The sequence below is a fragment of the Cupressus sempervirens genome, chromosome 7 (assembly GCF_028749045.1).
Source record: "Cupressus sempervirens isolate cs-2001-9-10 chromosome 7, ASM2874904v1, whole genome shotgun sequence".
Taxonomy (NCBI): domain Eukaryota; kingdom Viridiplantae; phylum Streptophyta; class Pinopsida; order Cupressales; family Cupressaceae; genus Cupressus; species Cupressus sempervirens.
Genome location: NC_143124.1, coordinates 308684462 through 308711358, shown reverse-complemented (window position 1 = coordinate 308711358; position 26897 = coordinate 308684462). Strand labels below are relative to the sequence as shown.

The window sequence follows — 26897 nt, the reverse complement described above, 5'->3', positions numbered from 1 at the left end:
TACTATTTTAGCAAATGGATATGTTGAATTTATGCTTATAATCTGATTTAATCATCTGAGTTACAGTGTGCAATATTATTTCATCTTCAGATTTTTATCAGATTTTGGGTGATTAAGGGTTTTTAGCATATTATTTCTATATTTCTTTACAATATAGATATGCCCTTATATTCTAGCTTCCCTCTTTAAGTATTCTTAAGAAACACATGAAAACATCAAATTCAAAAAATAAGACCAGAACAAGGCTGCATACTACAATGGGTATCTGAGCTAGTATCATACCATCCTGGAATGTTTACTATGATAGAACCGTGACATGAAAGATCTCAATCACCATATACATTTCATTATTATTGGAATAGGCCAGCCCAAGATTTGAGGGATGAAGAACAAAGAGAACACACCATGGGATATAGGGATGCTAGACAAGGAGAAGAAGGTTTTCATAGGAATGCAAGAGGAGGACCAAACAGATGATTTGTAATTCTGTTGGATGTTCTTGTTAGGGGACAAAACACAATGAGAGGGTGGATTTATTGACTCAGATGACAACTTGATGGATGAGATTGAATGCTGGCACAGATGGTAATAATAATAGGGTTAATGGAGGCAACAATAGTCATGGAGAGAATTCAGTTCATGGTGGACATTCTAATCAGCACACTAGAACTATTAGTTTTAGACCACTATGCCCACCTTTCCACCTAGGCCACCCATCCAAGCAGATAATTTGCTAGACATCATCGAGTTACTGAACTAGTATTGACAAGATTGGGAGAGTGGAAGCCGAGAGTTCAAGTGGCCATATTTTTGAGGATTGCATGGATGTCAAGATGAAACATAGACCCCGTATTGGTGGTAGGGTGTAGATTTATGATTTATGGAAGGTAGGCAAATTCACATTTCCTTTAAATGATGGGTCTAGAAGACCACAACTAGAGCATGGCTATAGAAGGTGGATACATATTTTGAGCTCAATCTGATGTTGAAGGAGGATACTATAAAGATACAACAATACACTTAGATCGTATTGCACACGAGTGGTAGTATCATATGATGATTACCATGGGTCATGGTAGGATGACTTCTCATGAGTAATTTACGAAGAGATTGATCAGGAGATCGAAAACTCCTTTTGAAGGAGTTAGCATACTTGAAGCAATGGAGCTCAGTGGATGCATACATTGCAGGCTTTTAGAGGTTGCTCATCTTGATGACATATATTTTAGTGCTCTTTGTGGATGGGCTATCAAATTTGTTGAAAAAAGTGTTCAAAGCTCTCGAACCACTTCTTTTGAAAGAGACCATTAAAAATGTAAGAGATATGAGGCTTCTACATCTAGAAGCGATTCAAGCTAATGACTTTCCCTCAAAGAAAGACAAAGATAAGAGGCCACTCCACAAGGAATTATGTAAGCCATTGAGTGATTCAAAAATATTGGACGATGAGTGGTTAAATGACCTCAGAAGAAGGACCTTGTGTTTCCAATGTAGGGAGCTTTGGGACCCTTCCAATAAGTTCAATGTTAAGGCTAATGTCAAATAGTTGGAATACTTTTCTGCCAAGGAGTTTGCATCAAGAAATTCAAATCAACAGTCTAAGTTTGATGACGAGGAAGAGGAAAACAAGTGGGAAGCATTGCCCAACACATGAGTACTGAAAAAGCTATTGAATTTAAGGTGAGAGGAGTAATCCAGCTGTAGGGATTGGTAGCATTGATAGGTATAGGTTCCAGACACTTCATTGATGAGAAGGTTGCAGCAAATGGAGTGTTGCAGACAAAAGAACATGGGGGATTCAACATGATGGGTGCAGGTGGACAATCACTCTCTTGTGTGCGGAAGATTCCAAATTTAAGTATTTAGATTGGAGATTATGAGTTGAAGGAGGTCTTTATAGTGGACGTGCGAGACAATGATGTCATTTTGTGTATGAGATGGATGTTGTGACTTGTTGAGTGTGCCTTCAATCTATAGAGTTTAGATATGAGATTTGGGCATTAGGGAATAAAGGTAGTTTCTCAGGGGAATTTTCGATGGAAGTCCAAGAGTAGTATCACTAAAGCGAATGGAAAGATTGTTCAAGCATAATCAGGTATAATGGGTCAGAGAGTGTCTTGTTATGCCTTTAGTGCCTACCGAGCGACAAATGGCCAGTTACCATCGAGATGTTCAAAAATTGACATCCAAATCTAGTGTGTTGTTTGGAAGCATTGTTCACCAAGAACCTTGTGAGAGAGGGATTGAGCATGTGACAAAGTTGGGGGAAGGAGCCAAACCAGTGACTATCACCCTATACAGACATCTAAAGAAACATAAGAATGAGATAGAGAAAGCAATTAAGGAAATACTAGAGATGGGTCAGATTAGATCTATTAAGAGTCCCTTTTCATCGATAATTGTATTGGTGAAGAAAAAAGACAATGCTATACTGATGTGCAACTAACCACAGGGGTCTAAACAAAAGCACACCAAAAAAAAAAAAAAAAGGTATGTGATTCCTGGGATAGATGATCTTATAGATGAGTTGTATGGTGCATATTACTTTTCCAAGATAGATTTGAGATTGGGGTTCCACCAGATACAGATGCCTGTGGAGGATATTGAGATAGGATAAGATAAATTTATTAACGTCCAATAAGAAACCAACAAGGGTCTAAGGGACTGCAGACAGTAAATCAGGGCTAACGGCAGCAAGGAGAGCAACAGATGGTGTCCGCTGAAAGAACAGTAAAGAAAAAGAAACAGAGAAACAAACAAGAGAAGGAAACTAAGTGCTCCTCACAGATGAGTAGTTGTTCATAACAGAAGGGTACAGTCCAGGCAATGTGTGAAAAGGTCAGCACAATACATCCTGTTCATAAATACCTGGTAAAATCAGAGTCTCATTGTGTAGATGATAAACTCTTATCTGGTGAGGGGTTAAAATGGAGAAAGTTGGAGTGGGGCATCACATCTTCACTTCATTTGTCATCTACAAATGTAACCCTGTCAGTAATATATTTCTAATATTATATTATGTGTCAATGAACATAATGATTGATGCCGTAAAATTTAGAATATCTAGGTTCTAGCAACCCTTTGTAAATTAAATTATTTTCAGTGTATAAATTGGCAATAATCTGAAATGTGGCATTAGGCCTCTCCATACTAGGAAAGAAACTCTGGTTGACCAGTTCTGCTATTTTAAGTGAAAAACATATTTTCAATATTCCTTTTCAGTTGTATACGAGGAAGTCTAGGAAAACAATTGTGCCTGGAAAATCCAGGCCAAATTTATCTGGCAAAGATAGGCTGTACCTTGTCTGTAAGTTGAAGTTCATTGTTCTTGAATTGCTTTAATTTTGTCAGAAATGTAGAGCTTTGCAGTATTTAATATTAAAGACTGTATGTCTGTATAATTGTTTTGGGATGAAGACTGTTTTGGATGTAGGCACGGGTAGTGGCATCTTAGCGATTTGGTGTGCGCAAGCTGGTGCCAGGAAAGTATATGCTGTTGAAGCAACCAAAATGGCAGATCATGCTCATCAACTTGTGGCAGGAAATGGCATGACTGATATCATTGATGTAATCGTAGGATCAATGGAAGATATCACCTTACCGGAGAAAGGTTAGAATATTTGATTCCCAAAATTCACAGAACTTATGCTAAAATGATCTGTAGGCTGCTTTGTCCTAGATACATATTTGATTTCTTATTTTCAATAATCGTTCATCCTGCTTCTTGTAGTCTCATGTAGATGCACATTCTTCCTTTTCCTCTTTATCCTCCTTTCTCTCTCATTTGCTTGATTTATGAATTCTTTGCATCTGTTCCAGCGACCTTAAATGTTGTGGGTGTTCTGGACTTGGCTTCAATTTAAATAAATGATGGGCTACCTTTGTTCAATTCCAAGATCATCCAATTAGAGTTTTAATTTTATTTCATAGTGAACAAGAATATCTTCATCATGATGCACGATTGGTTGTCCATGTTCTCTGATAATACTGTGGGATCCTTTGTTCACAGTTGATGTTATTATCTCTGAGTGGATGGGATATTTCCTCTTACGCGAGTCTATGTTCGATTCTGTGATTTGTGCCCGTGATCGGTGGTTAAAACCTGATGGAGTTATGTATGTTTCTCATACTTCTTTTGCCATAAACTATACATTTTAAATAGCTGGATAATTTGATTGCTTATTCTGATGAATTTATCTACTTTATTTTGTATCTTGAAACCAAATGAAAGTTGTTGATTGATGATTCAAGAGCTAATACATTAGGAAAACCGATCAGGTTTGCAATGTTAGGCTGAATGTACTTCTAGATGTGAACTACTGAGTGATTAGAAAATTAAATCCGTCTTTTAAAAAATTTATACCCCTTTAGTATGTTTTTAAACTAAAAATCACACAATGATCAGATTTCCATTGTTTAGGTGAAAACTCATTTATGAAGTTCCATTGCACTCTGATATTAATTGTTTCCAACTTTGCATAGAAAATTTGTTCTGGCTGCACAGGTATAGCTAACTTGTTTGACAGCTGGCATTCATGGATTTGATCTTTTGTTTCGAAATGACACAATATGCCAATTCCTTGGAGACTTCCTTTGCTTAAAAGTAAACTTCTTGTATTTCAGTTAGCTGTTTTACTTGATCAATCTACAATCTGAATTCAATAATTAGATAGATCTGGAATTTGAGTTGGTGAATTCATTTGTGGTCTTTGCAATCCCTAACCTAATTATTGCCCTTTTTTCCTTTCCTATATGCTGTTATCCCTAAAACTATTCTGAAAAGTTAAATTTGGATTTGAGAGAGTCTTTAATCAATTTTTTTCCCTCTTGGTTTTTTGTGGCTGGCAAGGATAGAGTTTTGAAGATTATTCATATTTTGGTAATGCCAATCTTGTAGTTGCTTGATCATGTCAATACATACAATGCAAAAGACATTTGTATAATTTTCACTTACCTTTTACAATCATTCTTGCTCTTGGTATTCGTATCAGTTACATTTTACAAACGGTGAGGAGTCAACTGATACTTGCTGGTATAAAAGCTTGCTAAATGCATTTCAAATTGCTGCAGCATTGTCTGCCCTTGCCTTGTTGCTTTATCGTTTTTCTGCCTTTTGTGCAAAAAGCACTACTGTAACTATTTGGCTGTCCCACTGCAAATTCTGTGGCCTGAAGTGACTCCTTACTGTCAAACCTAAGATGGCACTTGAACTGTCACGTACATGCTAACAGTGGAGGTGGAGTCTGATGCTACAACACTCTCCTTGCCTATATTTCGTGGTCCTAATTCTACGCTGCACCCTCACCCCTCTCTCCCTGCTACACACCATCCCCCACACACACATGCTTCTTCAACTTTATTCATACGGTCTATTGTGTCCGCCATTGATTCATTCATTCATCTGGCGTTGGACTTAGAGGACAAACAGGAATCACTAAGGGAAATCCATGGACTAATATCAAGTTTTCAGTCTCTAACTCTCATGACTTCTGTCTGAAAAGAAATCAGTCAAATCTGAAGGGATGAAATACATGTAGCAGTAGCCTCACAAAACCATACTTGGTCCCACATTGCCAGAAAAAATAGAAAAAGAAGCAATATGAATAGAGATTCCTCCAAAATTACGGTTCTTTATGGATGAAATGGAGTGAGTGGTCAATTTCACATGATTTGGGATAAACATTGCACCTAGGATTGACTTAAGATACAGAAATGTTAATGTTAGTGAAAGGAATCAATGCTTGGATACACGGGTTAAAGTTAGACATGATAAATGGGTAAAGAATCATAGTATATGTAATGCCCTGCCAGAGAACCTGAAAGGATAAGTCTAAATGTTACTAAGTTTGGTGAGTAATTTTTTTTTAAAACATTCTTTGTTTGTTAAGCTCATTAACCATAAATGTAAAGTCCTAACAGGTTCCCTCATATCACCTTTAACACCATTAGTGTCCAAGCTTAAGAGTTAAACTTTTATTATCTAATCAACTCAACAAATATTCTTCATTCATTGCTTGCTTAATTTCTTTACCAACATTTATCCTTACTACTTAAGTTAATCCATCTATTTGTTTTACGTCTACTTGTGATTTGATACATTATCCATCCTTATTACCATTTACAAATTAGGAACTAATGTCTTAATCCATATAATCAAATACATCTATTTGAAATGCAATAAAGACATATGAAATAGATTTAAACCATCAATCGTACATGTAAACCTAATCATCTTTTATTCACTAATTACTTAGATTGTTAATTTGATAACATAATGATGAGTATGTGGTTCATCATACTTTTATCTAGATACAAGGAAATATTCTATGTCATGGCATCATCATAATTTCTTTTATCTTTTGAAAAAATACAATATGTTCATATTTCCCTTTATTTCTCCTACCTTTTACCCTTTTACATAGCTTTTCAATTCATGGTACACATACATATGATCTTTTACTTTCTTCAAGAATATTACAATATTATGTAGATTTCTTCCAAAGAGATGCAACACATAGACTTAAAGAATTTATCTTTAACAACTGCTCAACAAGGATCCATATAATCCATCCATGAAAACTCAAACAATACCTTGAAAATATTTACCACCCAACTATGTGGAGCCACAAATGGTCCACTTCCCCGAGCTAGGAGATAAGACCATGATCCACATAGGTTCTAAGGTAATCTAAGGCTTACACCCCAAAATCAAAGTACGGAGGTAACATAAAGCCACACAAGTAATAAAGCCCGAAAATGAAATCACAAGGCAAATGAACAACCTGAGGCAAAAGCAGAATTAGGGGTTCAACCGCATCTAGATGAATGTCATCGCATACCCCTCAAACGTTGGGATCAACCTCAAGAATCAATGTCATCCTGCCGCATTCAGGCCTTATACAAAATGACATATGGTCCTAGTACTTCAATAGGTATATGCAACCTTATCATACTTTCCTTAATGTTGGGATCAACCTTCTGAACCATTGTCACCTTGCCGCATCAAGACATTATATAGGATGACATATGGCCCTAGTACTACAAGAGGACAAGTGTGCCCAATATCACTTATCTTGATTAATGTGTTAACCCAAACCCCCAATAACCCATTTATTTAATTAATATTTCCACTTGATTACAAACTTGCATGTCGAGCCAGCCTACTAAAGGCTTTGGTCTCTACTACATAGGATCCTCTAGTGACCACTTTTGTGTCCCAACACCTATGGCGAGCTACTCACCTAGGGCCTCTACCCTACTCAAAAAATCTAAAACCAAAATCATAGAAAATTTAAGGGCACAACATTGTTAGGGTCCCATATCACCTAGTTTAACAAAACCTTAACACATTATATAAGCATCGCAATGCATAAACAATAAAAAAAGGAACAAAGAATACAAGCATATGCATTTACAAGCATTTTCAATGCTAAACATAATTGGTATATATCACATAAAAATTTGACATGCCTCTGGTGTCTTAAACAACAATTGGGAGCATGAAAACCCAAGAAAAAGGTCAAATTGGTTAAAAAACCCCAAATCAAGTATATAATTCCAAAGCATATAATAGAATCATGTAGCATGCGCAAGAAACCATGGGTAAAAACACATGAAAGATATCACAATACAATAATTCATGACTTGAGTTACCAACAACAATCTAACAGAAAATAATATATCTCCAAAAACTAGTGACTAAATACCATAGGAAAATACATAGAATTTTTTACAAATAGATACTCAAAACATCTAAATATCTAGAAATTAATTATACAGTTACAGTACATAAGGAGAATATATAAATAGATCTATATTTAGTCAGATAAATAATGCAATTAATAATTTCAATCCATACCTCAAGTCCTACGAAGATTCAGCAGAAGCTAGAGCAAGGAGACAAATAGAGTAAAATAGATCCACTTGAGATGCATCTTTCAAACCCACTCTAATTTCACAAACCTCCATGGCTGAAGAAGAATCCATCCCACAAAAATAAGTCCCTCTCTCAACTCTTTAAACTCTCTCTCCAAAAGAAAATAAACTTACAAATCCTCAAAGAATTATATTCATAAACTCCCCCTCACATATCATCAATTTTTCTCCATAAAAATATTCATAAATAGTACAACCAATCTCTCTTTTACTTTTCAGCCATCCCTCCCCTTCACATTTACATTTGACACCACATATATATGTTCTTGAATAGCTTTCAGACCCTTTTAGGGGAAAAGACACCACCCTTTTAAATAAAAATAATTCGAAAACCCGAAATTCCTTTATTTTATGTAATTAACTACTATTTTACAACTTGTTTATGCATATTAGGGGTAAATGAAGGCTATTATAGGGGTATATAATGAATAAATGGTCCAAAAATGATGTAAATACCTTCTTTGGTGCTTTGTAACCCTTTTTATGCCGGTCATAGTATTTATGTTTTGATATCATATTCTTCCACATGGGTAACACAAATTACCTTTTTTTATCTTAAATGCATGCTATAACTCCCCTTCTAAATACTTATGCTATTTATTTTATTCCTTTTCATTTATTTATATATTCTAATAAATTTCTTTTTATATCTAAGTGTATAAATAATTCACTTACAATCAATTTATAACATACACAAATACTTAAATACATTAACCATGTAACGATGTATATTTATATAGGTATATATGCGTACTTCCATATATGCTCGTATATATTTACCAAACAAATATCATGGACAATTTATATAAAAATACAAATATCAAGATCATGAACACATAATTCTAAACAATAGAGTTAACTAATCAAACCATAAAAGGAAATGATAAAAACATAATGCTCGGACTAGGTGGCTGACTTCCTATTAGATTTTTGAGGATATAAGGATGCCTGTATGGATCATGGTTTCATCTCCTTTTAATAACAACTGGTTCGAGGATTTTGAGGTATGCTCAGACCTTTGTAGCTAGGTGGAGTTGATGCATGGTACTTGCACACACTTGCATCACAAATTGACAAGATACAATACAAAAATACACACACACACACACACACACAAACAACGATAGACAAGGTGGAGTGCAACATCATGTAGATCTCCCAAAGAAGTGACTCCGATTACCTCCACTCATCCAAAAGACACACCAAGCAGAGCAAATGCACACATATATAAGCTATCATGGGTTAGATGGGTTAGCTTAAGAAGAAATAATAATCAGAACATTATAAACAAGGTATTGAAAGCATAAATAATGAATTTAGAACAACATATAAAGCATGATATAATTCAACCACATACCTAATCTCCTAAAGACATTATATAGAATATATGATCAAGTGTCTAATGCAAAGTAATATCTAACATCATAAGTAAGAAATAATGTGTATGATAAGTATAAACATATTATAGCATAAGAACCTAGTTGATTACCGGTTTTAGAGTAGTTAGGTACCATTTTTTTGTGTTAAGTACGTGAGATGTTATCTTAGTTTTACCTATGTATGAATTTGTAAAATTGTGAAGTCAAAGAGTACCAAAAGTAACCTTATCACCCAAACTAGTTCAAGTTTACTTATACTATCTTCTAAACCCCTCTTAATACTTGTTAAGATAAGAGGGGTGTTACATCCTCCACCCCTAAAATTTTACTTAAAGTAACCTTATCTCCCAAACTAGTTCAAGTGTACTTATACTATCTTCTAAACCCCACTTAATACTTGTTAAGATAAGAGGGGTGTTACATCCTCCATCCCTAAAATTTGACTTACTCCTAGAAGTCATCATAATCTGGTTATCAAATTTCATGTTAACCTATTTTAATTAAACCATCTGATCATAATTAAATAGAGTCCTTTATTAGGAGGCAAGGTTTCTTAGTTTATTTCTACGAGTTAGTTGTCTAGTTTACCTAATTAGATTCCAGGGTTGGAAAATTCTTTATTCTTTGCTATATCTGAAACCCTAGTTCATGTATTAATGAGATTTATCTAGAGACCTTTACCTTTCCTAATCTCTCGTGTCGAGAAGGAAAAAAATAGTTAAGTAGGTACTCATACTTGATTCACATGATAGAGCATCAAAATCTTATATTCCTATTCTACCTTCTTTATTTACAATTTCCTTAAATGAACTTTTGGGAGATTTTTAATGTTTTTTGTCTTGAGTTCTATGCTGTAGTGTAGACATTGATCTATAATCCACAAGTGTAATAGGCTGCTAGCAGTCTTAGAATAAATAAAAGGAGGCTATTTGACAACTTCTGGGCTAGGTCAGAATGCATAAGATCTATGGTCTACTATGAATATGTGCCTGAATCAGAAATTAATGGACTTTTCAGCTTTTTTAACTGGTTTTTTTGTATATATGGGAGCTCGACTGAATGTTTTAATGTTCTGTATAGGCTTGGGGCCTGCTTTGACCTCTTCACACCATCATCCCATTGCAAATGGGAATCCCCTCTTCTAGCTCGTTGTGCTTAGGTTAGCTTGGTTTTGCCAGTAAATTTGGCTGCTCATAGCATTAAAAGACTGATGGATGGTAGAGAATTCAAGTGGTCCAATTGTGTCTTTAGGGCAGGAATGTTAAAATTGATGTCTTTTGGGGTCAAGTTATAGTCGGTTCCACGTAAAATCCAAATATATTTAAATTTTGGCTAGTCAATTAGTCCAAAACATGTTACAAAGGCATATTTTGTGCATAAGGGCCTCAAAATCCTTATATAACTTGATTTTCCATACTTCAAATTGCCGAAATCCTAAGGAAAATAAGATTTTCTTTATAAAAATACCAGTGTTACTCAAGGTTGCATTTCCAGCAGAATTTGATGTGTTGCAGAAATAGGGATGTCTCGCGAATTGGAAGACCCATCCTTTGGCTGCCCCATAATTAAATGTTTGAATTTTGATTATTTGTTTGACTTCCACTCTCACATGAGCTCTCAATTTAAATTATTTGCACATATTGTGTATGAGCATTCTTTATCCATGTGTCCATACAAATATTTAAAATTTCCCTATATTTATATTAAACTTTACCTATTTTTTATATAGCTGTTCCCACTGCCGTCCCCTGCCATCCCCTAGTCTGAGGAAAAAATTAGTCCTAGAAACTAGTTTCTTAGTCTCTCCATCTCGGAAACTTGGGGTAACATAGAAAAATACACAAAATCCGGACTTAGAACAAATTCCCCCACTTAATTTGGGCAAAATCTGGAATTAATATGAATTTCCTCACTTATTTTGATCAAAATCCGGACTTACTATGAATTTCCCCCTTATTTTGATCAAAACCTGGACATAGCATGAAATCCTCCACTTTAATTGACATTTCCTTGAAAATTTGAAATGTTGGGGATAAAATCTGGACATGCTATGAGTTTCTCCACTTATTTTGATCAAAATCCATATTTAACATGAATTTCCTTGCTTATTTTGAACCAAATCTAGACATAGCATGAAATTACCCACTTTAATTGACATTTCCTTGAAAATTTGTAAATGTTGGGGATAAAATCTGGGCATACTATGAATTTCTCCACTCATTGATCAAAATCCACACTTACTATGAATTTCCCCACTTATTTTGATCAAAATCTGGACATACATGAAATTCCCCACTTTAATTGACATTTTCATGAAAATTTCCAAGTGTTGGGGATAAAATCTGGACATACTATGAATTTCCCCACTTTAGATGGCATTTACTTGAAATCGTTAAGTGTTGGGATTATGTAGACATGGTTTGTTTTTCACCACTTGGAATCTAGAGATAGAAATAGAAAATGAAGAGTCTAGTACAAGACAAATTTTCTACTTGGTCAAATTTTGGAAAGCAGAGTATGAACTTGTCTAGACCCAAGTCATTTTCCCCTTTGAAGATGACTAATGAAAGCGGAATTTTTTCTAATTGTGGAATTCAATTGTCCACTGATGGGTTGAATTTCCCCTTTAAGAGCAAACAAGATAAATTTTTTTAAAGTGTGAAAAATGAGTGCTATCCTTACAATGGTCCACTCCCTTCTTGGGATGAGTGAATACAATGTGTGGATGTCCCTTTTGATCTATGGATGGCATGTTTGGAATAACAATAGGGACATTCATTTTTGGAAGGATCCATCCATGGATCGATTTTCCCATTAAGGCATTTTTTATTAATAAAAAAATTAAGCATTGGAAATTAATTAAATAAAAGAGGAAGCTAACCTCAGGCAATACATGCCATTTAAAAAGAACGTTTTACATATATATTGAAATGTATGAATATATGCTAAGTTGCTGGTTCGAATTCCGGTATAGGTACGGATGCAGGTTTTCGAATTTGTCCAATTTTTTTTTTGGGTTGGGTTTGGATTTGTTGTGGGTTCGTTTGTACAAGATTTTTATTTTATATGTGTATGTGTGTGTGCAGTAGCAAATAGTTTGTACACTACTATGCCAATAAGAATGCAACATAGCCAAATACACTAGAATATATGTGTGTGTGTATTAACATTTTAGTTGACATAACAAGATGCCAAAAATGCACCTTCATTTCAATGTTTTGGTTCAAATCTTTAAAACAATAATGTCAACATGCCATTGCACTTCTCATGTGGGAAGATATGATCATAACGTTTGTAATTGCAAACATGCCAAATATAGACAAGTGTTTAAGATCGTTGGAAGCAATGTCGTGTTGGGTAATTGGATGCCTACTAATATGAGAAACATGACGTGGACTTTTTGCAATGCTTGGGCCACTTTTGTGATAAGTTTTATCTCTAATGTTCAGTGCCTTTTCTGTTTTGTTTTATTGAAGGAACTGAATTGACCTTCAATAATGTATTGATCTTAATCTTGGGTTGTTATTAGTTTTGTAAGAAGACATTGACAAAAGGGAGTATCATACCAGGACAAACCAATGGTGGTCAACTTTGATAGGGAGAATAGTTTGTGTTGGGCACTAGATAATGACCATAACCCAACAATGCTTAATGATTATGCCAATTCTGATTATATGGAAACAATATTTCGGAAGGTGTCTTGCAGTTATGATTGTCACTCCACCATTGCTTTCTTTGTCATAGGGACGATCTTGGGCCCTATTCACCAGGTTGTGGAATAATATAAATCTAATCATGTAGTGCACTAAGTTGGCAATCTTTCTCTAAGTTTGTTGATACAAAAATAGTTTTATTCTATTGATCAACATAGTATAGGGAGTACACCAAAACTGAATTTTATTATTGTTCAGGCGGAAAATGGAAGTAATCGATTAGTTAATGTAAAGTAGATGTGATATGTTCATTAGTTAAACATCTTCACCCTAAGCCATTTAATACAAGAGAAAGAGGGAATTCCAAATATAACTCTCAATACAACCCAAGTTAGAATAGCACAATCCAGGTGAGGTGAAGGGATGCCAACAATAAACCCAAATTATACCAAGGAAGTACGCAAGCAAGTCCTCTTTCATGCATGTTTATTAACTTTAGATTTGCAATGTGATTATATTGAATTGATTGATTAAATGCTAGATTGTTTAACTTTCCTAGGGCTAGTTGATTTAAATGCAAAGGATGCATATACAACCTATTGAAGCAAGAAAATCAAATTTGAGACACAAGGACAAGAGAGAGAAAGTGTCTAACCTCGAAGATGTATAGTGGAAGACACCTTTTAGCTTTGAAAACAACAGAGTGGAAACTACAAGACAAAAAATTGAAACCAGATCTAGAATTAGGACGAAAAACCTAGAAATCTCATAAAATTGCAGATCTATAGGTATATGTTCCACCAAGTCGACATGGTCTCAGAAATGCAATTGACCTTGAATCTCCCAAAAGCTTTTGACAATATGTTTCCAATTTCGAAATTGTAATTCTTTAAATTGTTCTTGCATGCAAGAAAAATGGTATTTTCTTAGGGGGGAGGGGCTTTCCTTGATCAAGCCTTTGTTTAGTAATTAACCTTGAAAGAGACAAGTATGTAAAAAAATAATTCACCTTATTTGATGAAACCCTTTTTAGGAAGAGCTTCGCGATGCCAGATGTTGTTGATGTTGAGTTTCAATGAGAAATGCAAGAAATTTTCACAAATACAATAGATCTAATCAATACCAAATCATAGAGCCATGTATGTAGATGTGCACAAAGGAAGAAGAAGAATGCCAAGATGTAGATCTTGTCTGCTGATGGACAACAAAAATGCTAGATCTTGAAGACAAAATGCTCACAATGAATCCTTGAACCTTGAGAAATGCTTGCCAATACTATTGCTAAACCCTTTGATAAATGTTTTGTAAAAGATAACCAATCAATGAAAATATCTTACCTCTGTAGCACTCCTTGGAGTAGGCCATTCAAGGATAGCATTCACATTCTTAGGGTCCACTTTCAAACCTTCTACTGAAACTACAAATCCCAACACCAATTCCTTCATGAAACTACACTTTTCGGATTTATCAGCAATTATTTTTCCCTCAACTTCTCAAACACTTTACAAATATGCATTATATGATCCTCCATTGTCTTTCTAAAGATCAAAATATCATTAAGGTAAACAATGACAAACTTATCTAGAAATTCCTTCAGTACCTTATTCATGAGGTGCATGAAAGTGTTCGGTGCATTGGTTAGCCCAAAAGGCATGCTTTGAGAACTAGATGTATGCTTTGAATGGTTTCCTTGCATGTGTATAATGTGTGATTGATATCTTATGTGTGAGTGTGGCATGAAAATGAAGTGCACAAGCTCTCTTATATACTAGTTTTTGAGGTAAAAAACAAGTGAGCCGACTGGAGCACCAAATAAAACAATTTAAACACCTAAGGCAATCCCGGTCCCAAGACGAAAAAGGGCCTGGGTATAGGTCTACCTATACCAAGGTTATCTCGAGGAGAGATAATTTTGGGGTCTTGGGGATGGAAAAAAAAAGAATTGGGAAAAAGATGAGTAAAAGAAGAATGCATCCATAGACCATGAATCACTAAATGGCGGGAGCTAAAATGTCTTAAATGATTGGGCGCTTTCATTTTAAGATGCTACATTTTGTCTCCACTTTAGCGAAAGTATGAGCCTACCTTATATACTCATTTTGAAGTAGATAAAGAACAAGAGCTGATCTGATGCTCCTGCATCATGGTTGTAAGGGCAATCTTGCATCACCCAAAATATTTTAGGTTTGTTTTTTCAACAAGAGTTATTTCAGTGCATAGTTGCTACTTTTGGAAGCTTACTTTTTTTTAGTAATTTGGTCATTTGAGTTCAGATTGTTCTAATTTCTTCCTTGGAGGTTCACTTTTGGATAGATTAGCCTTCCAGTGAAGTTTCATTGCAAGATCAAGTCTATTTTTGAAGATATTGATTTTTTGTTATTGACAACAGGGTATAAAAACTTTGAACTCAGTTTTGAAGGCTTTAGAGGCTCCAAAAAGGGGTCAAACTTTGACTGACTAGAGCTTGCAATCGAAAATGGGGTCATAGAGGAGTCATAATAGACAATCAGAGCAGCTAGCGATGAGTTATGGTCTCCGAAAGTTCCACCACCTGAAATAGACAAAAATAAATTTCCTTGAATTTCTTTTGAGATTCAAATGTTGTTGTGGGCTACTCTAATGTAATAAAATATAAATAATAATATCTTAGGGTTGGTCAACCTAAAAGTTTAGGGTTAAAATTTGTAGAATCTTCTTGGGCTGTTGAAAATTATATATATAAGGAAGGATTGTAGGGTTGTCTAGGACAGTTCTCTGGATGTATATGGTGGCTCTGACTTGCATAATATTGTAAAGAAAAATACCCATGTGGCTTTACATGTCATATTTTTGAATATTGTAATTCTATATTTTTGGAGATAATAAGAACCCAATTGTATGTTTAGTGTTAATAAGGGGTGTACCCTTCATCAAGTGGCATTAGAGCAACAGATCTTGAGTATGTCGATAGACAGCCGAACGTGAGGTAGTTTGCATCGGGATGGTGGTTGTGGGTCTTAATGATAAGCACAAAAATCCCTTTATGAAGGAACTGTAAAAAAAGAGTTGGAGGTGTGACATAAGAGGGTTTTAGAGCCCTCTAAAGAAAAATACAAGTATTGCAAGAGGAGATTTGGGAATGAATATTGTGGCAAGAGATGAAAGTGAAGACAAATTTGAAGAAGGCTATGTTGAACATGAAGGAGCAAAAGTAGCGAGGGATCTTGAGGGGGATAGGTTTTTCAGTGTCGTTCCTAGGAGTGGAAAAACACCCAAGATTGAAGTTCCCACTTTTTTGGGAAAACTTAACCTAAAGGAACTGAAGAATTGGATCAATGAATTAGAAAATTATTTTGAGTATGAAGATATCAAAGATCTTGAGAGGGTCAAATTTGCGAAGGCCAATATGAGGGGTCATACAACAATTTGGTGGTAGGAGATTCAGTTGGAGCAAAATAGAAGAGGAAAAGAGAAAATAAAAAAATGGGATTGGATGATGGAGAAATTGAAGAGATAATTCATTCCTGTCAATTATGAGCTTGATTTGGTGAAGAAAATGCGAGGGTTGAAGCAAGTGGGAAGATATATTTAAGGGTATACAAAAGAGTTCTATCGAGTCCTCATCCCAACAAGCCATGCAAAAGCTAACAAAGAGAAAGTTGCCCATTACCTTAATGGGTTAAGGCTGAGTGTGTAGGAGGAATAGAGTTTGGTTAGAATGAACAGTAGTGAAGAGGCATACTAGTTTGCTTAAGGGTGGAAGAAAAGTTGAACAAGAAGTTCAAAAGCAAGCAAGGTGGAAGATCCAGCGGAAGGTCTTACGGAGGTCGAAATGAAGATAAAAAAATGATGGGTCTAGTAGCAATTAGAATCATAAGAGAAATAATTTCAATTGTTCCTTTGATCAAAATAATAAGGATTAGGGAGGAAAAGGAAGAGAGCAGGATTAGGAAGAGGAGGCCTTTGTGGGACATGTTTCCATTGCAGAGAAGGTCATAGAGCTTATGAGTGTCCAACATCAAGGGAGAACTAACATAAGATTAGAAGGCAATTCACGAGATGCCCATGTAGACAAAGATGCCAAGTCATCACATTCTGAAGATGTTGAAAGAGGAGAAGTCACAATTACCAAAAGAGCCTTGCTGAGTGATGAGAATGAACTTGAGTAAAGGAAGAATTTGTTTTGCACAAGGTGTATCTGCAATGGTAAAGTCCGCGATGTCAATATTGATAGTGGTAGCACAAACAATCTTTCTTTTGAGGAAATGGTTAATAAGTTAAGTTAGAGAGAGAAAAATCCAAATCCCTACCGGATTACTTGGTTGCAAAAGGATCTTAAGGCCTTGTTTAATAAATAATGTTTGGTAAAGTTCAAGATTGAGAACTATCATGATGAGGTATTGTGTGATATTATGCCTATAGATGTTTAGCATTTGTTGTTAGGGAGGCTTTGATAGTTTGATCGTTGTGTAATATCTGATGGGTATGCAAATACCCATTCTTTGATGAAGGATGGAGTGAGACATAAGATGGAGCCATTAAAGGACGTATAAGAAAAGGTATGTAGTAATGCCAAAATATGTTTAGTTGATGGAAGGAAGTTCCTAGAAGGTATGAGGTATGAGCATATATATTTTGCTTTAATTCCAAAAGCTTGTCAAGAGAAAGTAGAAGATGTACTTGCAAAAGTCACGGATTTGTTTGTTGTATCAAAAAATGTGACTGATGGATTGCCCTCTGAGAGAAAGATTTGTGATCAGATGGACATAATTTCAGGAGCCAATTTGCTGAATAAGGCAACACATAAAATGAGACTAGAAAAAAGTGAAGAGTTGAACAAACAAGTGGAAGAGTCGTTGCAGAAGGGGTTGATTATAGAGTTTGAGTTCATGTGTTGTACCAATAACATTAGCACCAAAGAAAAATGGAGAATGAAGGATTCATATAGATTCTTGAGCTATCAACAAGATCACTATCAAGTACACATTCCCTTGCCAAGCATGGACGACCTGTGTATTTCACAAAGATAGATGTGAAGAGTGGATATCATCAAATCCAAATTAGAGAAGGAGATGAATGGAAGACGACTTTCAAGACAAAGGAGGGCTTGTATGAGTGGTTAGTTATGCCTTTTAAGATGACCAATGCAACAAGCACATTCATGTGACTCATGAACGAGGTATTGAAATAGTTTTTGGGTAAGTTTGTCACTATTTAATTGGATGATATTTTTATCTTCATTTAACACATTGGAAGATCATATAATGCATACTCATAGGGTCTTTGAGAGGTTAAGGAAGAAAAATTGTTGATTAATTTGAATAACTACAATTTTGTGAAGGAGTTAGTGTATCTAGGATTTGTAGTTTCAATAGGTCTTAAAATAGACCTAGAGAAGGTGAAGGCTATCCTCGAATGACCTACTCCAAGGAGTTTTAGTGAGGTAAGATCTTTTCACGGTTGGGCTAGCTTTTACAAAAAGTTTGTCAGAAGTTTTAGCAACGTCTGTGGACCCTTTGATTGAAACAATGAGAGAGGATAGGAAAGAGTTTAAGTGGACTGAAGGAGTAGACAAGAGTTTTGAACTGTTAAAACAAAACGTTGCAGAACAACCTATTTTAAAATTCCTTGATTTTAATAAGGTGTTGTGATGCTAGTGGTAGTGTCAGTGCAACTGTTTTGAGTCAAGATGGTAGACCTGTTGCTTATTTCAATGAGAAGTTAAGTGATGTCAAAATAAAATATTCTATTTATGATCAGGAATTCAATGTTGTAGTTTAGGCATTAAAGTAGATACATTATCTTTTGCCTAAGCATTTTGTTTTATTTATTGGTCATCAAGTTTTGCAATATTTGAATAGTCAAGGAAAATTGATTCAAAGGCATTTAAAATGGGTTGATTTTTTACAGCCACACAATTGTTTTGAAATGCAAGAGTGGGAAGTCTAATCGGGTTGTTGATGTTCTTAGCACGAGACAAATTTTGCTGACAAAGGTGTAGATTGAGGTTGTTGGGTTCAAGGAACTCAAGACTTTGTATCTAGAGGATCTTGATTTGGTGAAGCTTGGAAAGTTTGTATAGAACCTATTACTTTAGGCAGAACCAAGTGGTTGGATTTCATCATCTAGGATGGTATGTTATTCAGAGGTAGTCAATTGTGCTTTCCAAGGAGTTCTATGAAGTAGAATCTCATCAAGGAGAAGCATAGTGGAAGGCTGGCTAGGCATTTTGGTCGAGATAAAACCTAAGTTATTGGTTCATATTCAGGTTCAGATGCGGGTTTAAAACCTGTTCAATTTTATTTTGGGTGGGTTCAGATTCATTTTGGGTTTGTGTGTACAAAAAAACATGTATTTTTAAAAATATTTGTGTATGTATGTGTGTGTGTGTGTGTTTGTAGATATGCAGCCAAAAATAAGTTCATACACCACCATGCTAATAGTAAAGGTGTACTGTCTTAAATTGGATGGACTTCAATATATGACCTTTTAGCTCCTCTTTAGTGTGTTTGCATTTCACAATTTCACTTTGAGCACACACTTTCCCTCTCTTCTCTTCTTTCTCCTAGGTGAAATTGAGGTAGGACTTAATAAATCCTCCTTGATTTCCCACTCACACATTGGCTGAGGTAGGTTCTAATTTCTAGGAATCCTCCACCTTCTAGGCCTCATATCTCGAATCTAGTTTCATATTATCAAACTCTGATATATGTTACACCTAGAATCTCTGCAATTCTTGAAGTTGGAACAATGGGACCCAAAAATTTGATCTCCTTGGGAATAGGCCAACTTCAACCTCTTCCTGGACTAGGTTGACCTATGCTAGAACAGGTCAACTTGTTCCAAAGGGTCTTGTGATTTTAGGCGCAGACGTAATTTACTCTCAATAAAATCCTGCTCATTGCAATTAGCTCCCACGGGGTAATTTTGGAAAATTCACTATAAAAGGACATCAAACCCTTCATTTGCACATGAAGGAAGCACATGTGGACACCCCAATCTAACATGGAGCAATTGCAAGGTGAAAGCAAAGGGCCGGTTTCTTATTCTTCATTGCAAAGTGAGGTTATCATTCTACACCAAACATTCAAGTACAACATATCATGGAGATGCAAGGGGATCATGAAGATGGTTTTTGTACTTTGGCCTTGGGGGTTTGATATGATTTCTATATTATATTTAGATCTAATTCTTTGCATCTTCATACACTTAACATACTTGTTAGGGTTTCACATATATAGTAGATTCTTAGCATTTTTAGCACTTTTACATTCTAGATCTACAATTTACGATACACAGACACCACATGCGTACACAACATCTTTCCTAATTGTTATTTGTGGAGGCAAAAATCACCAAAGTAGGAGAGGGGAGGTTGTTGACTAAGCCAAAACCCTTTATAGCCTCCCATACACACCAGATCTGTTATAGCATTGTAGGATGTCAAATTTGGCAGTCTCGGATCTGAAATCTACTCCCCTAGACCTTTTTGGAGAAGTTAGGTCAACCTTTCTATAGTGCCCTAGGAACACGATGACATTGCAGGAATCGTTCTAGAATGATTACCACCAGGTCAACTTGTTCTTTGCTCCTCGACTAGAAAATTAGTTTCTGGGTTTTTCATTTCATTCGGGAATTTGTAGTCAGATATTTAGAAAGAAGTCGAGATCTGCTGTTTTTCGAGTAAAGAGTTACTTTTTCGAACACATTAAGGTGAGTCCATCATTTATTTCATCCTTTAGTATTTAGTTATTTTAATATCTATATTGGCTTGTTTGTACACATTTAAGATCTATAGTATCTTCTTGCTCCTAATTGATCATGTAGACATTGCATGAAATATGTCTTGCTAGTATACTTAATAAGTCTTTAGGTCTCGTATTGGCATCCCTTTATCACACTTTGGCTTTGCTAATCAAATCTAGGTCTTATTGAGAGTTATGCTTGGAAGCCCCTCTTTCTTTGGTATTGAACTTGTTACATCTAGTTTGCGTTGTTATCATTGATGCCATTTCCCCTCTGAACATTCTAGTGAACCCAACATGAACCCTCCTTCTTTGATCTTGGTAGTTAGATCTCTCTTTTGACATGCATTGCATTTATAAACATAAAATACAAATTTTGTTTGCATTATTATGCTTTGCATTTCACTTTTTAAAAGGAAAACACAAAAATATTTGCATTTCATTTTCATTTTGAGTAGTTTGTTTTATTTTCAAAATTTATAATCTCTTTCATGAGTACTTTGATGATGTGTTTGTTAGTGGACCCCTAAAGGTGTCTAGTAGTGAAGGGTTGGATGAAAGAATTAGATCTTAATTGAATCGATTCCTCTAATGTCTTCCTCTACATCTTTCAAGAAAAACCTTAACTGTTTCATGAATTCCTTTGTGTGACACTGTTTCTAACATTGAACCTGTGTGATATTCCCAACCTCTTATCACTCTTAAAGGATGTCCTCCTCAACAACCCATTATCACTCTTAAGGGATCTCCTCAAGAGGATAGGCCTCTTATAGTTCTTAAGGGAAAACCCAATTACACTTCTGTTGCTCATGCTTATCGAACAAAGAATAATCCTCAACCTACTATTTTCCTTCCTTATTCTTAATCGGTGCTTCCCAACCACCTTGTTTGCCTAGTTCCTTAGGAAATGAGTATGATCTAGTTGAGCAGTTACACCTTACTCCTACTAAGATCTCCTTATGGGAACTTCTTTAAACATCTCCTACACATCACGAGGCTTTGTAAAAGTCTTTGTCTACTCTTCTTGTGCCACCTCCTAATCAAGTCAATATTAAATGTTTCTTGGAGTGTATGCATGTTGTGTCTACTCAAATTGTTTTTATTGAAGATGATCTACCTTCTAAAGAGATGCAAAATGAATACAATGCTCTTATGGTTGCAGTTCTCATCAACAAGAACCTCATTCATAGAACCTTAATTGATAATGAATCAGGGTTGAATGTGTGTAGCTTGGACATGTTGAAAGCTATCAAAACTGATATGTCCAGCATAAAACATGATAGCATCCCTATTCATGGCTTTGATAACATTGCTAAGAAGACTTTGGGAATCATAACTTTACCTATAAAAGTTGGTCCGGTTGTATTGGATACTCAAATTCATGTGACGCTTGGACCTCTCAATTACAACCTTCTTTTGGGAAGACCATGGTTGGATAACATGCATGCTATTCCCTCTGTCCTTCATCCCAAAGTTAAGTTCATCTTCAACAACGTGATGTATACACTTCATGTAGATGATAAGCCTAATAGTTGTTTGAATGTCGAATCTTCTAAGGTGTTAGAACCTAGGGAGAAAAAACAAGAGGTAAAACTTGGAATTGAAAATCAAATTAGTGAGGAACCTTCTTCTTCTTCTTCTTTATTCAAGGATGATTGGGATACTCTAGATTCAACCCTACATTTAATAGTGAATATTGGGTTTTCGACCTTTCTTTCATGAAAGAACCCAAACCACCTAAGCATGAAAAGGTTGCTTCGATTCCCTTTTTAGGAGAGTTAAATAATAACTTTGTTGTTGCTTCATCTAATAAAACCATTGAAATTATGAAGTTTGATTGTTACGACATAGTGACCTACGAAGCTCCTTTAACTCTTTCCAATATGGGGTGATTGTTATGGTCCTGCATAGCGTTTGCTCACTGAGGATGGATTAATGGTCAAATATATCAAATGATGATTGTGAACATACTTATGGTTTGGTATTTAATCCTTATAAGCAATCTCCTTTCTTTCCAAATGTGAATCATATCTGCAGTGGTCCTTTGAAATTATCAAACTCACATCTTATAACATTTGATCAGAAACCATCTTTAAATGTCTTTTCCTTTGATGACACTTTGGCTGATTTTCTTGGAGTCTATGAGGATTTACCTTCTTTCCATCATCATAAGAAAAACCATTGTTTGGATACTAACCGATATTTTGGAGAGGAAGAGGAATCTGAACCGTATCTTGACCCTCTCCCTCATATGGAAGAATCACAAAAGATTAATCTCTTGATCACCAAAACAATAGACGTATAGGTTGATCCTAACGATCCTGAAAGGGTTATTAAGTTTTGGAAATGTTTGGATGAGGATGAGTGAAAGCAACTCACTGAAGTTCTTGAGTTCTTTGATAACTAGATGAAAATAAGATAAGGATGTGTACTAATTTTTTCGTGACTTGAACATGGATTCCTTGAAGGATGATTTTTCCTTGCCTAACATCGACATGATAGTGGATTCCACAACGGGGCACACATTATTAGCTTTTATGGATAGATTCTCTGGATATAATCAGATTTTGCATTTCCTCTTATGAACAATATAAGACCGCTTTAATTATTCAATGGGGAACCTTTTGTTGCGTGATGATGCCTTTTGGACTAAGGAATGTAGGTGCTACTTATCAACAGGTGCTATGACATTGATATTTCACGGTTGCAATGTAAGATTCTCGAAGATTATGTTGATGACATTCTGGCTAAATTTGTGAAACGTAGTGAACATGTCCCTACTCTTAGACAAATCTTTGAAAGGTTACGAAATTATAATATGCGTTTGAATCCATAGAAATGTGCCTTTGGGGTTGATAGTGGGAAACTCCTACGGTTCATCATCTCTAATAGAGGTATCAAGGTACATACAAAGAAAATCAATGCTATTGTTGATACGCCTCCTCAAAATATCTCGTAACTTTGCAGTTTATAGGGAAAGATACACTAGCTATTCATAGATTTGTTTCTTATTTGGTGGATCGTACCATCCCTTTTAGTTCATTGCTAAAGAAAGATTCCATATTCTCTTGGAATGAAGACTGTAAGCTCTCATTTGAACAATTCAAGACTTATCTCGCTACTCTCATCTTACAATTGACTCAACCAAATAAGCCATTCTTTCTTTATACCTTTATTTCTTCTAAGGTGCCGAGTGTTGTCTTAGCTCAGCATGATCAAGATGGTAGAGAGCATGTTGTTTATTAAATAAGTCATCCATTAATTGATTATGAGACATTTTATGCAAGGATAGAAAAACCATGTCTTGCTCTAGTTTTTGCTTGTCAGAATTTTTGGCATTATCTCATAAATGTAGAAGTTGATGTTTATTTGAAGTTTGATCCTTTGAAGCATCTTTTCTAAAAAAAAAACTTATGAGGACATCTTGCTAAATGGGTCACGCCCTTGACAGAGTTTGACTTAAAATTTATTTCTCATAAATTTATTAAAGGGCAAGCCTTGACTGACCATTTGGTTGAGACTCCTCTCCCTACATCAAAACCAATTGATTTCCTTGATGAGTTTGTCTTGCTTATTGAGATGGATGAAGCATAGGAATTGTACTTTGATGGATCTAGATGTCAAACTGGATTTGGTGCAGGTGTCATATTGATACCTCCATCTAAGAAGTCTATTCCTTTATCCTATAAGCTTAATTTATCTTGTACTAATAACATAGCTGGGTACGAAGCACTCGTCACAAGATTAAAGGTGACTTTGTCTTTACAAATTAAACACGTTAAAATCTTTGGTGATTCACAACTTCTTGTGCAACGGATTAATGTCATGTATCAGACCATGAATGATAAATTGACCAAATATGGAGAACTTGCAATTGGCTTGCTTGGGAAAGCTTCTTCTTTCTCCACTCAAGCCTTACCTCAAAAAGATAATCGACATGCTGATGCTATGGCTAGTTCAACATCTCTTATTACTTTAGAGGAAGGTGTGCTAAATTTTCAATTCACTATTCAAACTGTCAAGTCCCGCAATTTCTCAAGACACCACATTAGATGTATCTTGTCTTAATTTGCATCTTGGCGAGTGGTATTCGCATATCTATCATTATCTCAAAGATGGATCATTTCACGAGTTAGTGACTAGGAATTATAGAAGTAGAATCCGAAAGAACGCAACTCATTATATAATTCTTGCCAATGCTCTTTACAAGTGCTCTTATGATGGCCTTCTGCTTAGGTTTCTTAATAAAAATGAAATCCCTATGGCTTTGCAAGAAGCTCATGCTAGATCATGTGTGGGGCATTTTGGTGGGAAGTCATTAGTTAACAAACTTCTTCCCATGAGATACCATTGGCAAACTATGGAACAAGATTCATTTGAGTTTGTAAAAAAGTGTCCGCAGTGTTAGCATCATAATAATCTCATCCATGCTCCAACATATCCCTTGCGATCTCAAGTTCCACCCTGGCCTTTTAATGTGTGGGTTTTTGATCTTATTGGTAAGATTTCTCCTCCTTCCTCTCAAGGACATATGTACATTCTCACGAATACAGATTACTTTCCTAAGTGGATTGAATTTGTTCCTATTTGTTCAACTACAATGGATGTTATTTGTGATTTCATTCTTTAAAATATCATCGTTTGATTTGGTATTCCAATGGCAATTATTTTAGATAATGGAGCTCATTTAAAAAACAAAGAAGTAAAAGCTTTTTTTGGAGAAATACCGTATTCGTCATCGTTTCTCTACTCCTTACTTTCCTGAATCTAATGGTCAAGATTAAGCTTCTAACAAGGTTATCGAATAGATCCTTTGGAATATAGTTGATAAACATGTTAAAGATTGGCACACTCAGTCTTATGCTTTATGGGCTTATAAAACTAGTGTTCAAATTGTGATTGGGACATCTCCTTATAATCTGGTTTATGGGGTAGATGCAGTTATGCCTTTAGAATTAGAGATTTCTTCTTTGAGAGTTTCTCTCATAATTGGCAAGGACACTTTTTGAGAACAATTTTTGCAAGAGCTTGAAATGTTGGATGAACAATGGATCAATGTTTTGGAACATATCATGGTTTATCACAAAACTGTCAATAAAAGGTATAGTGGTAAAATGATTGAATGATCCTTTTTGGTAGGTGACTTAGTTCTTTATGAGAATCAGAGGAATGTAAATGCTTTACAAGGTGAAAAAGGGAAGTTTAGTCCTAACTGGTTAGGTCCTTATATTTCTATAGAAGTATATGGGTATGTGCATACAAAATTGCAGATATGAATGGGGTACCTTTTAAGGAACCTATTAATATTTTGCATTTATGTTGCTTCTATGTTTAATTATTCAGTTTCATCATATGTGCTTACATTTTTCCTTCAAAGTAATATTTTTATCTGGTCTCAAATGTGATTTAAATGTTAAGTACATTTTCTTTCTCTTACCATTGCATTTTTATGAATTTTGCTTTTTATGTAATTAATTATGCAAATACATTAATCATAGAAAGAGATAGTAAAGAATGTAATATCCACATATGTGCCTTGGTTACTGATTCGGGATATGAGTCTGATTTGGGCACATGAATAGGATTCGTGGATTTGTGATTTTTTATTTTTCCCATTATGTAGGATTTGTGAGTACACACACACACACACACACACACACACATATATATACATACATTATATGTATTTATTCCATGTTTGGCCTTTGGGTCCTTGGGGATTCGTGATGTATTCACGAGTGTCTGCATGGATTCGTGCATGGCCCGGGTTTGACACCGTTGATTCATTCAGATTCGCAGTCCACGGATCTAGACGAAACCACAATCCAAAACAAGGACCCTACCTGAATCTAGATGATTCTAGGCACGAATCTTGATGTAGATCAGACTTGGACTTGAATCCGGCCTCCCGGGCACAAATCCAATATCTAGGATATATGCCCTAAAAACCATTTTGGTATACAAAGTAGGCATTAAGTACACAATGTGCCCTATAGCAAAATAGTGTATCAAGCCTTGTCCATTGGACAATGCGAGATCTCTTTGATCTAGGGTGAGATGACAGAGTTGCTCTCTGTGTAGTGGAAACATATCTATGACTCCTGGGAGTTCTTTTCTCTAACTAACCGTGAGATCTGCATCGATTCTCTCATACCCTGCCTTGCTGTTCTAGCCACTCTTTCTCATCAAATCTAGCTTTATTGCCA

General features: G+C 35.4%; 1 protein-coding gene across 1 annotated transcript in view; it reads left to right on the top strand.

The window, feature by feature from the left end:
• The window catches only part of PRMT10 (protein arginine methyltransferase 10), a 103478-nt gene that overhangs the window by 61933 nt on the left and 14648 nt on the right, over positions 1–26897 (top strand). Inside the window, exons 2-3 of the mRNA XM_089791313.1 lie at positions 3418–3610; positions 4010–4115. Of these exons, the coding sequence (XP_089647439.1) occupies positions 3418–3610; positions 4010–4115 (299 nt within the window). The remainder of the gene's footprint in view (positions 1–3417; positions 3611–4009; positions 4116–26897) is intronic.